Below are 13,599 nucleotides of genomic sequence, written 5' to 3'. Positions count from 1 at the left end.
GGAGGGCTGGGCTCTTGCTGATATTTTGTTTACTGCACATTAACTCAAGAGGGTTAGATCTTGATTCTGTCATTTCGTATTACAAAAGGGCTCCGAGCACGGGATAAAAGCTTTAGAGAACAAGTTTTTAAAACAGTGTAAAACTGCTAATAGACCTATAAAGATGGGAGCAGGTATTGCTTATGCTTGGAAATACAGTTATATGCATTTGGGATAAACAAATGTCATGATATCTCAGTGGGGAAGCTCTCAAAGAAACTCCTAATTATTCATTATGACAGAACCTTGTTTTAGCTCTCATTCAAATCTGGCCCTTTCACGTAAAAAAAAAAAAAAAAAAAAAAAAAAACAGTCAAGATGTCCCACAAAATAGCCAGCTAGGAGGTAAGGCCAGACAAGTTTGAAGAATATGGATTCCAGGAGTAAGCGTCTCCAGAAAGGAGCCAGGAAGCTCTATCTGGCTGCCTACTAGACAGTCCTTATCATTTTTTAATCAACTGCTTGTAGTCTAGGGTGTATTTCTCAGTTCCCATGTGCAAAACCTGATTCTGCCATTACATAGAGAGTAATGTCGTTGCTTAGGGGCAGATTTCCAATAACCTACATCAGATATTTGTGGCTGCAGATTACTTAAGTTTCATGGAGACCAGAATGGCCATGAATATATTTGGGTCAACTTGCCCTGTACCTTGGGCATGCCAACAGGGTTGGGGGGGGGGGCAAAAGATGAGCAGTAAGATGCCAGTGAGGATGGAATCAGAATCAAAAAGATGATTTGAAGGATTCAGGCATCCAAAGGCATCAGCCACTGATAACCTTAAACACCCACATAAGAGCTACACTGCCTAGGACTGAAAAAACTATGCCTCAGGGCCAGAGCACACGCTTCCCCAGGTCATGGGTGTGTTCTGCCCAACACTGGCTTCTGTGGTTTCTTCTATCTTTAAACTCCTGGCCCATCTCCTCCTCTCTCCCCATCAACACTACCCCAAGCCTTCTGATGGGCACATTCTTTCTTTAAATGTTAGTACCCACTTAGTCTGAGCAAAAGTGTTATAATACAGCATTTATCTAACTATGCAGACTTTGATTATTTTCAATCTTACCATTTTGTGTTAACCTTGTGATTTACTCTCAAAAGGAACCCCTAATTCCCAAGTTCATGGGCAGTTCACTGTCTTTCTTGAATAAACCAAATCCATAACATACATTGTCATCAAGTTTCAGTGCAAGTTGAAGCAAGTATTTAATGACTCTAGCAAAGCAGTCAGAATGCAGAATCCCAAATTTTTATGATGCTCTCTGATCTCCTTCAGTTGTCTTATTCATGCCTAAGTAAACAGCAAGTATTTTTAGGAACTTGTCTTTATACAGTTTATCAAAAGGTTTTAAATAGTTTTCATTGAAATAGCTTTCTCTTCCTATTCATGTCTAATCAGTTTATACAATAACTAATTAAATTAAGTAATAAGCACAAGTGGCATAAACAGATTTGGAAAGTATGCAGAGAAGTATGAGAAGTGCCTAGAAAATTCCAGAGAAATATATTACCCACCAGCATCAGTAACATTTCCCAGCAAGAGGAAAAGGAGAGATTGTATGTTTGGTGAGTCTGAAAGAAAACACTGGGCACTCCAGGCCCTGTCCTCTTTCTTCCCCTTTGAGTTATGTCTACCAACAGAGAGTACCTTTTATGGGTTACTGCTCCTGGAGAGGGAAATTACAGCTTCAAAGCACTGGCTGTGATTTGGTAGATGTCTCTGCCTAATTTGGGGAGGAAGTACTAGTAAGCAGGCCCTTTTAGCATCAGATCTAAATCCACGATCTCCAATCCTTTTAAGTAATAATAAACAGGACATTTTCATATTCTCCATCTGATTTCTGCACCTATGTTCCTTTTAACTCTAAATTTGGAAGGGAAAGAGAGATAGATGTTACTGCATGGAGGCAAGACAAAGTGTACCACATCCTGCAAGCCAAAAGTGTGATAAAAGAAATGAAAAACCCAAACTCAATAGTATTTTTGGAAGAAATGCAAAAATAAAAATCTGAAAACCCTCCAACCATGAAAAATAAAAATTTAAAGATAAATCAGGGGTATATAGGAAAAAAATCATAAAAATAGAAGATCAATCCAAATAAGAAAAAAAAATCTAGAAAGAGAAAAGCATTGGGGATAAAAATCTTCAAAGAAGGAGATGTGGCTCGGTACATACATAATATATACACACATACACATATCACACACACATCACACACTCACAAATAAACACTCATCAAAGAAATAATTTAAGAAATGTTCCAAGAATTACAAGACAAGAGTTTCTGGAAAGAAGCAGTCTACCAAGAGTAATAAGGCAAAATACTGGCACTAATGCACATCCTAATGAAATGTTAAAACACTGGGAGCAAAGAGAAGATTCTAGAACTTTTCAGCAGAGGTGGGGGGGAAGACAAGATTAATTCCAGAATCTGAATCTATTCAAGCTTCCTAATAGTAACATCAGGATTTAGAAGACAACGGAGCATGTTTTCAAATGTTGGGAGAAAATTATTTCCAACCTAGAATTCTACAATCATGTTTAAAGGCAAGATGAAGAAATTTCCATTTGTGACAAGTCTGAAAATTCTCATTCATTCTTTCTCAGAAAGTTCCTAGATGATATGCTTCCCCCAAACAAGGGCTTGAAGCAAAAAACAGGAGCACTAGGACCTAGCTCAAAAATAGAGGTGACTAGAGACCTAGGAAGATATTAAAGGAACAACACAGAATGACAACTATGAAATATAGCTCAAACACTACTACACTGAAGCAGCTCAGGAGCTTAAAACAGATAATTTTGTAATGGTTTAATTTTAAGTCCATAGGAAACTAAGAAAACAAACAAAAAAAAAGGTTGTTTTTGTTTTTGTTTTTAATTTTTACCCTAAGCCTGAAAGCGGAGCAAGAAAGATAGTGTCATCCTAGTAACCTGCATGTCTTGACTGTGAGCAGTATTTAGAAGAAAATAATAATATTGATACTGAATACTGAGCTAAACAAAATTTTGACAGGTCCATGTTAAAAGGAAAATGTGTATGTGGTTAGCAGACAGTAGAAGCGACCTTGATCAACATCTTCCATGGGGATATCAAGAGAGAAGGTCTAAAACTGACAAAATCAAAAATAATCTGTTATTTAGAGATATAAAGACAAATGACTACAAGAAAGCTACATTAGCTAAAAATGATTGCCTCTGGAAAGTCAGAAATGGGGAGTAGAAAGCAATGAAAGTTTTCTTAATCAGATTTGTATAATTTTCTGATTTTAAATTATGTGGCTATATAATTAATTTTGCTAAATTAAAATCTATATTTTTTTCAAAAAAAGTTTTCTCTGGATGTTTTCTACATTTAATAGCAATGGATATTGTTTGCAAAAATGAGATATATCTTCTTTTTTGTTGTTCACAAAGCGCTACCTTCTCTGAAGGTCTGGAATTTCTGCATTGCAGCCTACAGTGCTTCTTTTTCCATGTTATTCTGTGTAAGTTATTTTACACTTATAGTGCATTATTTAGAAATTCTGATCAACCACTTTATCATTTACCACTCATTTACCCGAGACTATTAAAAATGGATGATACCTGTATTGATTAATTACTATTATCTCTACAGCTATTACTTAGGCCCAGTTTGATGACATATTAATAACTAAAATAATAAAACTCCAGTTTTTCATTTAAAAAAATCTTGTGTGTAGAATACTCTGAATACTGCATTTTATAAGGAATATAAATGAAAAACTCCTGGTTTTAATTGCTTGAAAAAAATGACTTAATTCTAACTCTGTCTTTTTAAAAATAAATCTATCAATTGGGGATATAGTTCATTATCTATCATGTAAGTGTGAAATATTGAGGGTAGTAATCAGGTGTACAAGTGAATCTATTTTAAATAAAAATCATTATTTCTAAAAAAAGAGACTATGCACAAATCAGAACCAACAAACATCAGTTTGAAGAGGCCTAATTCTCACCAGAGTCCCTGTGCCTCTGGGTAGGAAGCTCCTGCACAGTGCCTTGCACAGGTAAACCCAAGCTGGTAAGTTAAGACACCAGATCCCCAAGCATCTGCTTCTCAACCCAGGGTTTTCTTCCCTTCTCAGTAAAGGTGCTTATCATCACATATATAAAGTAACAACCATTATGATAAAACCACATTTATTGAGCCCTTACTATGGGTCTGGCACTGTTTCATCACATTCCAGGAGTTAGTTCCTCCCATCATCCCAAAGACTGGGCACTCTCCCTAACCCAATTTTACCTAAAGAGTCCCAGGTACAGAGTTCAATAGCAGCCCAAGATTCACCAGCCAGTGAGTGGCTGAGCTACAGACTCCACTGAAACTGAACCCCCTATTTAACACATTAACTGAATGTGTTTGCAGAAGATCCCCTGAGATCTTTGTTATCAAGCAACTTTCTCTCCTGAGAGTAAGGACTTTGGAAGGTAGGGAAAATGGTTTAGGAAAGAAACTATTTTATTTCATATTTCAGAATATATGTCAGGTCCTTGTTGGAAATATATTTTAAAGTAAGAATCATAAAGATCATAACTTTATCACCTATAAGGTATAAACCTGAGCCCAAAAAACTTTCATTGCTAAATTCAAATCTAGAAGGAAAAAAAAAAAAGCGGAGACTTGGTAATATCTATGAGGTTTTGAGATAGATATATATATATATATATATATATATATATATATATATATATATATACACACACATACACACACACACACTATATATATATATATAGCATATATATAAATTTTATATATAATGTGTAATATAGCAGATATATATACATATATATATGTATATATAACACAAAAAGGGGGGAGGGAGCGCGCAGTAGCAACACAAGGCAGCCCAAATCCTCTAAAGCCTGAGGCCACCAGCCCCCCAGGCCCACCACAGGACTACTGCCCTCCCGGTGCCAGGGCCTCAGCAACTCATGTGAGATCTACCCTCACTTGGGCAAACAGATCCATTCTGCCTTGCATCCCACGCCACCACGTGCGCTGAGGTCTCTGACTGCCCACCGGAACCAATCCAGCAAAGGCAGCACACACGCGCTTGCAAACCACGGATCTCGCCGATAGAGAGACACACCCCCAACCCCAACCAGCCCTAAGAAGTCTCCAACTTCTAGTTCCTGGCCCTGGAAAACTGAGAACTGAAGAAGCAGGTTCCGGGGGCTATAGCAGTCCGAGATCTGCAAGGAGGCTGCGGCAACCCGGGGACCGCAAGGACGGAGAGAAACAGATGTGGGTTCCCAGGCCAAGCGTGGCGAGTCCGCAGCCGTTGAACACAAATGCTCTTTTTCATAATCAGCAGAGCCCGCGCCCCGCCTGCTTAGCTGGCAGGGATTCGGCGCAGACAGCCTGGAGTTCGAATGCTCAAAACATGCCAGGCAGCCTACTGTCAACACCTCCTGCCCTTTCGTTCTAAAGGGTGTGTTCATTCAAGTCCGAGGCCAAGATGGGAAGCGGGATGGCTACAGCTTCATCCTCAATGTATTCTCTGCCTACTCTCACCTGCTTCTGAGGTTCCCAGCCTCAGTTGTGCTGGCCCCTATGGCCAAAGCTCAGATGCCAGTCCTACCAAGATGTAGACAAACCCTGCGCATGGCTCAACCCTGCTCCCCTCGGTGGCACAGGGGTTGCGAAGAGCTTTGCTGGGGTTTCGCCCCTGGCACTCCAGGCGCGTGCGCACTGAAGGAAATCGGAGGCGGGATTCCCTGAGTGCAGTTCACACCAACCCCTCTACCACCGAGGAGGCAACTGCACCATGCTGGGATCTCACCACCAACCCCCTCCCCGCAGTCTACCTGCAGTAAAATGGGCCGCAATAGGGGCTTTCGCTATTACCTTTCCTCGACACTACTCGCCGCAGCCATAGCCACCATTTCCAGTCTTGAGCACTTTATCCAGTTTGGATATTATTCCAAACCCCCTAGAGACCCGCCGAGAATATTTGGCGCTGAGTGGAGGCAGGTGGAAAGGAGATTCAATGGCCGCTTTCCGAGAGCGCTCCCGCAAAAAAATCTAGTTCTGAGCGCTCTAGAGACTGTGATGACGAAAGCCCCGGGGAAAATGAGTGTTGCCCGAGTCCAAACACTACGAAGCATTTTTAGTAGAAACCACAGAAACTTGTTTGTAAGGGACTAGAGGGGTCATGGAAGGAATGACAGAGCGACACAATGAGACTTATAATCGAGAGGCCAGGGCGTGAGCCAAGTGGCAGCGCGCAGCTGCACAGCGTCCTAGGACGCTGCCACTAAGCGGGAGCGCACAACAGCAATGGAGAGGGTAACAACTTCTTTCGGCCTTGGCATGCTTCAGACCCTGAAGCAGGGCACTGGTTGTGCGCCTCTAATCGCCAACCCTGCGCTGGCAAAGAGGGAGCTGGGAAGAAAAAAAAACCCGAGTGGTTTGACAGCACCTGTCGGACATGAACCCGCAGAAGACAGCTTTCTCCTTGCCCAGACCCTTCCACCTCCCCAGGACCCTCTAAGTACACCCCTCCACAGCGATGGGCGATCCTCAAAGATCGCTGCCAAACAGCTCACACCTGGCAAGTCCCCGCGCACACCCTCTCGGGATCCTTAGCGCCACAGGGAACAGTGAGGTCTGCAGAGGACAGGACCGGTGTGTAAGGAGAGTCGCGGAGAAAGGATGGGTTAGGACCAGGGTTCCGGGACGCGCTCTTGCTCACCTCGCTCACTGGCCTGGATGTAGCGCACGATGTCGTCCAGGTCCAAATCTTTGGTTTCGTCGAAATTGTAGGCAGAAGTATGCAAACCCTCCTCCTGGAAAACCTCGTGAACACCCTCGAGGGTAAAGTAACAGTTCCGTTCCAGTTTGTCATCGCTGTAGACGAGCGCAGCGCGGCTCCAGTGGTGGTGGCGGAACAAGGCTAGCATCATCTCGCCCATTTTGGCGTAGGCAGGCGCCACGCGCGTGAGGTGCGAGTACTCAGTTTCCTTGTGTTGGAAGCCCGCGGCCAGTGCTCCAGCCGACAACATGGGCAGATCCCAGTGCGACGCAAGTCGGGCCACCGGTGCTGCAGCGTACTCGCAAACAGGCCCCAAGATGAGGTCGGGCTTGGCGCCTCGTGCAGCCGCCACGCGGTCCACCAGACTGAAGAGTGCGCGGTTACCGCAATCCGAGTCCTCGTAGGCCACCTGGAAGCTAGTGCCCGGAGGCAGAAGCCGTCTCCCGGTCCCGTTGCCCTCCACGTTGCGCAGGGCATACTCGATGGCCGGCCGCACCCGAGCCAGTGAGAACAAGTACGAGTCGTCCTGGGGCAACAGCACCAGCACCTCGATCTTCTGAGGAGGCAGCGCCTCTCTTTCCCGGCGCCCGCTGCCTGGGCCCGTGCCCCCGCCGCCACCCGCGCCGCCAGCCAGCAACGCCCAGCCGAGCAGGACGCACACGGAGAAAGTGAGCACCAGCAGGGACGGCATCGTGCCGCAAGAAAGCGGTCGCCTTCGCCGCCGACTCACCCTCTGCCCCCCACCCACCCTTCCTCTTTCTTCCCCACTCTTCTTTCTGAGGTCCCTGCGCCCCCTTGGGCGATCTAAGAAAACAGAATACCCCCTTCACTAACTCGCCAAAAGATAGAGAGGAACAGTCCTTCTCTTCAATGTCACTAGTTTTTTTTTTAAAAAAAAGAAAAAGTTCACCGAGTGTAAACCTGTGCGTCTGTAATATACATATATACTTATTATAAATATATATATTCGCCCTCCCTTTATACATATGCTATTTGCTTAGAGGTGGCTTCTTATTTGGGCGTCGCTAAGGTTGCTTTTGAAAGCGTATTTGTAAAAGAAAAAAAAAAGTTAGACTTGTCCAAGTGCTTGTAATTGACGGTGCATCTCCTTCGCGTTTGATCTCATTGATTCGCGCCGGTTCCTGGATCCATAGCCCGCGTTTAAATAGCGTGGCAGCGGCGGAGCGTGTTACCACACATGGCGAGCCAAGGACGGACTTGTATTTCCAGGGGGTGGGGTGGGTGGGGGTGGGGAAAGGTGGGGGCTGGGCTGGGGGAGCCTGTCATTAACATTCTTACATCAGGGCTCCTCCCCGCACCCCTTCCTTGCCCGCCGCTCCCCTCTTCCCTAACCCTGACTCCTGGCCGCCCTTAGGCCGGTTCCTTAAACCCTCATCCGCCCACGTTTGCACCGGCGGCAGCCCCTACAGATCCGCGCGCCTCTCGGATCCCCGCCTTTCCCTGGCCACGCTCTCTCCAGCTCCAGGCTTTAAAAGAGGAAATGTGTTTGAAAGTAAAGAAATGCGCGCGCACACATACACACACACACACACACACACACACACACACAAACACTCATATACTGGGGGGGGGGGACGACAGGATTGGAGGGAGGGAGTGGTTCTCGAAATTGATAGTTTGGGTGCAAAAGTCGTAGGTCCCCTTTGCTCTCACCTCTCTAATGATCCGTGCACATTCCTTCCTGGTGAGCCTATCCCGGTCGGGCACCTGACCTTCCTGGTCGCCTGGAGAAAGGTCAGGAAACTAGGAGCAAGGTCCCAATGCAGAAGGCTCATTTGAGGGACCGACGTGCCCAGCCGACCGGGGCGTTACCCTCACCTTTCCTTCCCCGACTCCGCCAGCCCCCTCTCTCTGAGCCGCGCAGGTTCACTCTGGGAGTCGCAGCGGTGTCGGGGTCGGTCACTGCGTTTCCGCGTGCAGACCCTCCGCCAACGCACTGAGAGCAAGAAAGCGAAACTTGTTGCTCCCGATTCGGCTCCTGGAGATGGCACTAAGCTTGAAATGCATCGCCGAGACGTTCTCCAGGCTTTGTTTGTTAAACCAGGTAACTAAATAAAGGGACTGTCTCTTCGCACTGCTTCCTGGAAGATCCCCTGAGTGGGGACGAACGCACTCTGCCAGACCAGGCTCCGGGGAGATCCATCCGCTTCTTCTCCCGAGCGCGCTAGGCACTAGGCTGGAGGCTAGCGATGCCAAGGAAGGTCCTGCTTCCTAGACCCAGTTTATTCACTGGTCACAGCCACAACGGTAGTAGAGACGTGGTGGAAACAGAGGAGCGTCGCCTGGAGTTCGCCGCACAGCTAGGCAGGCCAAAAAGGAACTGGCCTCTGTACGCCTTAACACACCGAAGTCATTTGCACTGTGAACGTGCTGCATTGCACGAGAGAACTCTAACACTTAAGTCCCGCAAATTAAAATAAATTGAAGAATGTTTTAAAATGTTCTTTCATTTGACTGGGCGCCCCTGTCCATAAATTTCTATTAGTCTTAAACGTACGCCCTCTCTCGGCAGAAGCTTACATCTTAACCCCGGTGCCACCGCCCAGGTGCTTTTTTTTTTTTTTTTTTTTTAACGTTGAGGCCCTAAAGCGCCCTCGCTCTGATTTGTGACCGTGAAAAGGCAAATTGAGGTTTCCGGAGATGTGGCAACTTTTGGCATCAGCTCTCTTCGCTCTTAACGACACTCCTTATCACTCTTTCTGGCATCATAAATGTAATTATGGGTAACGTCTGAGCCTCTTGGTCATTTAGATTTCAGATTATGCACCGTTTTTGCCTAAATCCTAAAGTAGGAGCTTCTAACTCCTGCGAGAACTAATTTAGTTAGAGCTGCCAACCAGTAGCAAAAGCAGCATCTATATAAAATGTAATTCCAACAAACAGGTAATACACACACACACACACACACACACACACACACACACACTGGAAATTTAGATTTAGCGCTTCACAGCAATTAAATCCTTCCTGAGCTCTAGTAGGGCGGACGTTTGTTTATAGGATCATAGTTACTTCAAAAAAAAAAAAAAAAAAGACAACAGGACAACAGCTAAATCCAGAATTCCAAGGGTCTTAATGGATTTCAATTGGTTGCCAGGAGACGTGAAGGACCGAGGTTTCCGATTACTCCCCGGTATGCCCAGTGTCTGGGGAACACCCGCCAAGGGCGATATGATTCTGCAATGTGTGATGTGGGCTTACTCGAAGAGTCTGGGGTTTCAGTGGCAACCGGCATGAATGCCTCTCCTATCCAGGCGCTGCCCAGCTTCGCCCGAAGGTCAGCTGCAGGGCAGTGCGATTACTTTAGGGTGAGCACCTTAGCCTCAACTTCCAGCTTGTCACTGAACAGTTCTGTTACTGAACACCAAGAAAGCTGGTGTTCCTACCCTTGCACATACTCCAAACACCCCTTGAAAATTCCAGTGAGCAGAAGTTAGGATTCCAAAGAAAGTTCTTCAAATGCAAACAGGCAGAAGATTATAGAAAGACTCACCAAGTATTACAAGTATATGAATTTTAATGGTATGGGCTTGTTTTCTTTCCATCAAATCAGATTGTTTTTTTAGTAGCCAGCTGAGAGTGTGTGTAAATATAGTGGAGTTCTACAAGAAGTCACTCAGCTTGACATCTCCACTTCTCTAGTTGAAGAATTGAGGCCCAAAGAGTATAAATCATACATATAAATACCTCTTCAACCCCTGAGAACATCTTAAGAGTTAGAGACAAAGCCAACTCCCACTTTAAGTAACAACATTATTTGTATTGATTTTTTTAATCTTATATATTGCTGTTTCCAAGCTATATGGCCCACTAAAACTAAAAATAACATCATTTTATAACAGAATTTTTGTAATACTATCATAAAACTAAAACAAGAAAAAAGGAAAGGAATGAAAAATAAAAATAACTCATCCTTGGACTCAGTTTTTAAATATGATTCCTTTTCACTCTGTGAAACTGAAATGGGAGAAAAGAAGCATATTTTCATATTTAAAAAAAACCACTAAGCTTTTTAATGGGTGCATCTTTTCTGGCTTCAAATGTCACATGAAAACAAATGAAAGTTATGAATAAATGCTACAAAATAAAATTAACCAGTTGAAAGCCTGAAGACAATGTTAGTCCTAAATGTGATGTTATAGAAATTAATAGATTTTTATAGGTTTAGATATGTTTTCATCAATATCCAAAAACCATGATTTTTAAACTTTAAGCTACTAAAATAAGGAGGCAACGTTTCCATAGAGTATTCAACTGCTTAGTTTCCAGCTCTGTGAACTGAAATTTGTGTCCATATATCATTCTGCTTCTATCTGGAAAGACAGCACCACATAGGGCAACTAGCGTGAATCTATGTAGTAGAAAATCTATGTAGTAGAAAAGCTACTGGAATGAAGTTTTCTCTAACCATTCGTAACAATCTCTACCACCCTCCTCCCTCAGAATCCTGGCTGCAACCTTTAAAGTGGACTGTTCAGATTTTCAAGGGGCCTCTTCCTTGTCCAGTCAGCTCTGAAGTCACACTAAAGAACACTCTGAAAGCCTATAGCCTACAAGAAATTACCTTCTGGGGACAGAATTGTTGAAAACACACTTCCCCCTAGAGGCAGAAAAGATGAAAAAACATGACACATAATTTAAGAACATTTCTGTAATTTTAAAGGTTTATGTGATTTGAAGAGAAACCAGAGTAATTTAATGAGTGTCAAGATCTTCATTTCCTAAATAGAATTGATATTTCAGAGGGAACCAACTGCCCAAGAAGTGGGAGAAAACTTAACAGACATCAAAAAACTAAATTAAAACTTTGACTCTGGGTTTCAGCTTTCTTTACAGGACTCTATTAATGGACTCCTTTTCTTATATTATGCATATCTATGTACTTTTTTTGCCAGCACTACAAGTAATAGCAATTGTGTCTTTTTCTGTTTAAATTTATGATTCTATTTCATCTGAAACTGCAGTTAAATGTGGCCTTGAGAAGGCTTCTATTGAAAATCCACTGTGTGTATTATTATCCTTTTAGTCCGTCAATTACAATATTCTTTTACTTGAAGATATTCTGAGACAAAGTGGCACTGGGAAGATCTCTGAAAAATGTATTGCTTTTCTGTGATTTGACCTTAGTACTGAGATAAGAATGCAAGCTACCCAGTCTCATTGACATATGGAAAAGTTATTTCATGTAGATTATTATATTACAAAACAAGACATTACATTACCTCCAAAGTATCTGTACTTCAACTTCATGGGTATAATATTGACTGCGTTTAATTGGTTTCTTTAATTACACACTGTGTTCTTCCAAAAAGCATTTTAGAAGGCCACATAAATATATAAAATGGAACTTTAGAAAATTTTCACTTAGGATAACATGCACAGTCAGTGGGTCCTACTCTCTTGGGATTTATTTTCCTCCTTAAGCCTTTAGTAGTGGACCCAAGCCTCAGAAATGTTCTGCTCTTCCATCTGAGTTTCCATAACATTCCTGGTTCATGATCACACTGAATTATATTTCCATTTAATGAGGAAGTCTCTCTGGGTTGAAATAAGTCTCCAGGGTTTTGCAGCATAGAAAGAGCATGCACTCAGAAGCCTCACAAATAAGTCCACAGGTTATCTTCTGACCTGTTTGACTTTCAGTTTCCTCTATTCTCACACTTTTAAAATGAAGACATTGTCCTTGGGTTATAGAAGTAGGTTGAGAAAAAAAATGAAAGCTGAATGCTTTTTATACTGCAGAAAATTAATAAATGGCAGCTCTTGTTATAACATTCCCTTCAATGCCTAGTTAAATATATATATATATATATATATATATATATATATATATATACACACACACACACACACACACACACACACACATACATTACACCAAGAAAGTGTTCAATAAATGTTTATGGGATGAATTAATAAATGAATAAATTCAAGGGCCAAGAGCAGTGGCCCATGCCTGAAATCCCAGAGGCTCGAGAGGCTGAGGCAGGAGGATCACAAGTTCAAAGCCAGCCACAGCAACTTAGCAAGGTCCTAAGCAACCTAGAGAGACCATGTCTCTAAATAAAATATAAAAAGGGCCGGGATGTGGCTCAGTAGTTAAGCAACCCTGGGTTCAATCCCAGGTCCAAAAAATAAATAAATAATAAGTAAATGAATTCAAAACTCTAAAAAATATGATTTATGTGTGACTCAATTGCAACAGACCTTATTTTATAATGTTTGTTTGTTAACAGTGGCCTCCCTGGGGGAACTCTTTTGGCAATCACTTTGGTATTGGCCCTGGATTCCCAGCCTCAGCAATTTCCTGGTAAGCTTGTGACAAGAGCCTGTTCAATATTTTTTCTCCCCCATAATGTGGCAAAGAGAGCAGGAGCTAATATTTGTCACCCTGCACCTACCCATAACAGCCCCAAGGCTCCTCTAGAATTCAGACTGAGAGAACTAAAGAGAATAAGGAGAGACAAGGGTCAATCAGAAGATAATAAAAATGAGGGGGAACAGGAAAGGTGGTGCCAGGCACAGGATTTTGAGGATTGGAAGGGAGGAGGAAGCAGGAAACACAAAGAGGATTGTATTGGGAAGAATGTATTTAATTTATAGATTACAGATGTTAGCATTAATGAGGGAGCAACAGAATGTACCAAAATGTACTAACTACCCAGGCTATAAAAATGTTTGGCCCAGAGCTTAATGCTCTTGTTCAATTCAAACTTTTTAAACCTCTATAATGTGTCCAGGACTATGGGGTTCTGTAG

At 43.0% G+C, this 13,599-nt stretch overlaps 1 protein-coding gene across 4 annotated transcripts in view; it reads right to left on the bottom strand.

The window, feature by feature from the left end:
* Npr3 (natriuretic peptide receptor 3) overlaps positions 1–9,345 on the bottom strand; it is a 68,043-nt gene extending 58,698 nt beyond the window's left edge. For 2 of the 4 annotated variants that reach the window (XM_076857352.2, XM_076857353.2), the window contains exon 1: positions 6,761–7,574. In XM_076857352.2, the coding sequence (XP_076713467.1) occupies positions 6,761–7,511 (751 nt within the window). In that variant the 5' untranslated portion in view covers positions 7,512–7,574. Of the gene's footprint in view, positions 1–6,760; positions 7,575–8,494 lie in introns of those variants that run through there. The other 2 variants (XM_076857355.2, XM_076857354.2) reach the window with 2 other exon arrangements.
* Positions 9,346–13,599: the final 4,254 nt, after the last annotated feature.

Source organism: Callospermophilus lateralis, chromosome 5 (assembly GCF_048772815.1).
Source record: "Callospermophilus lateralis isolate mCalLat2 chromosome 5, mCalLat2.hap1, whole genome shotgun sequence".
NCBI classification, from domain to species: Eukaryota; Metazoa; Chordata; class Mammalia; order Rodentia; family Sciuridae; genus Callospermophilus; species Callospermophilus lateralis.
This window is presented reverse-complemented; position numbering and strand designations above follow the sequence as displayed.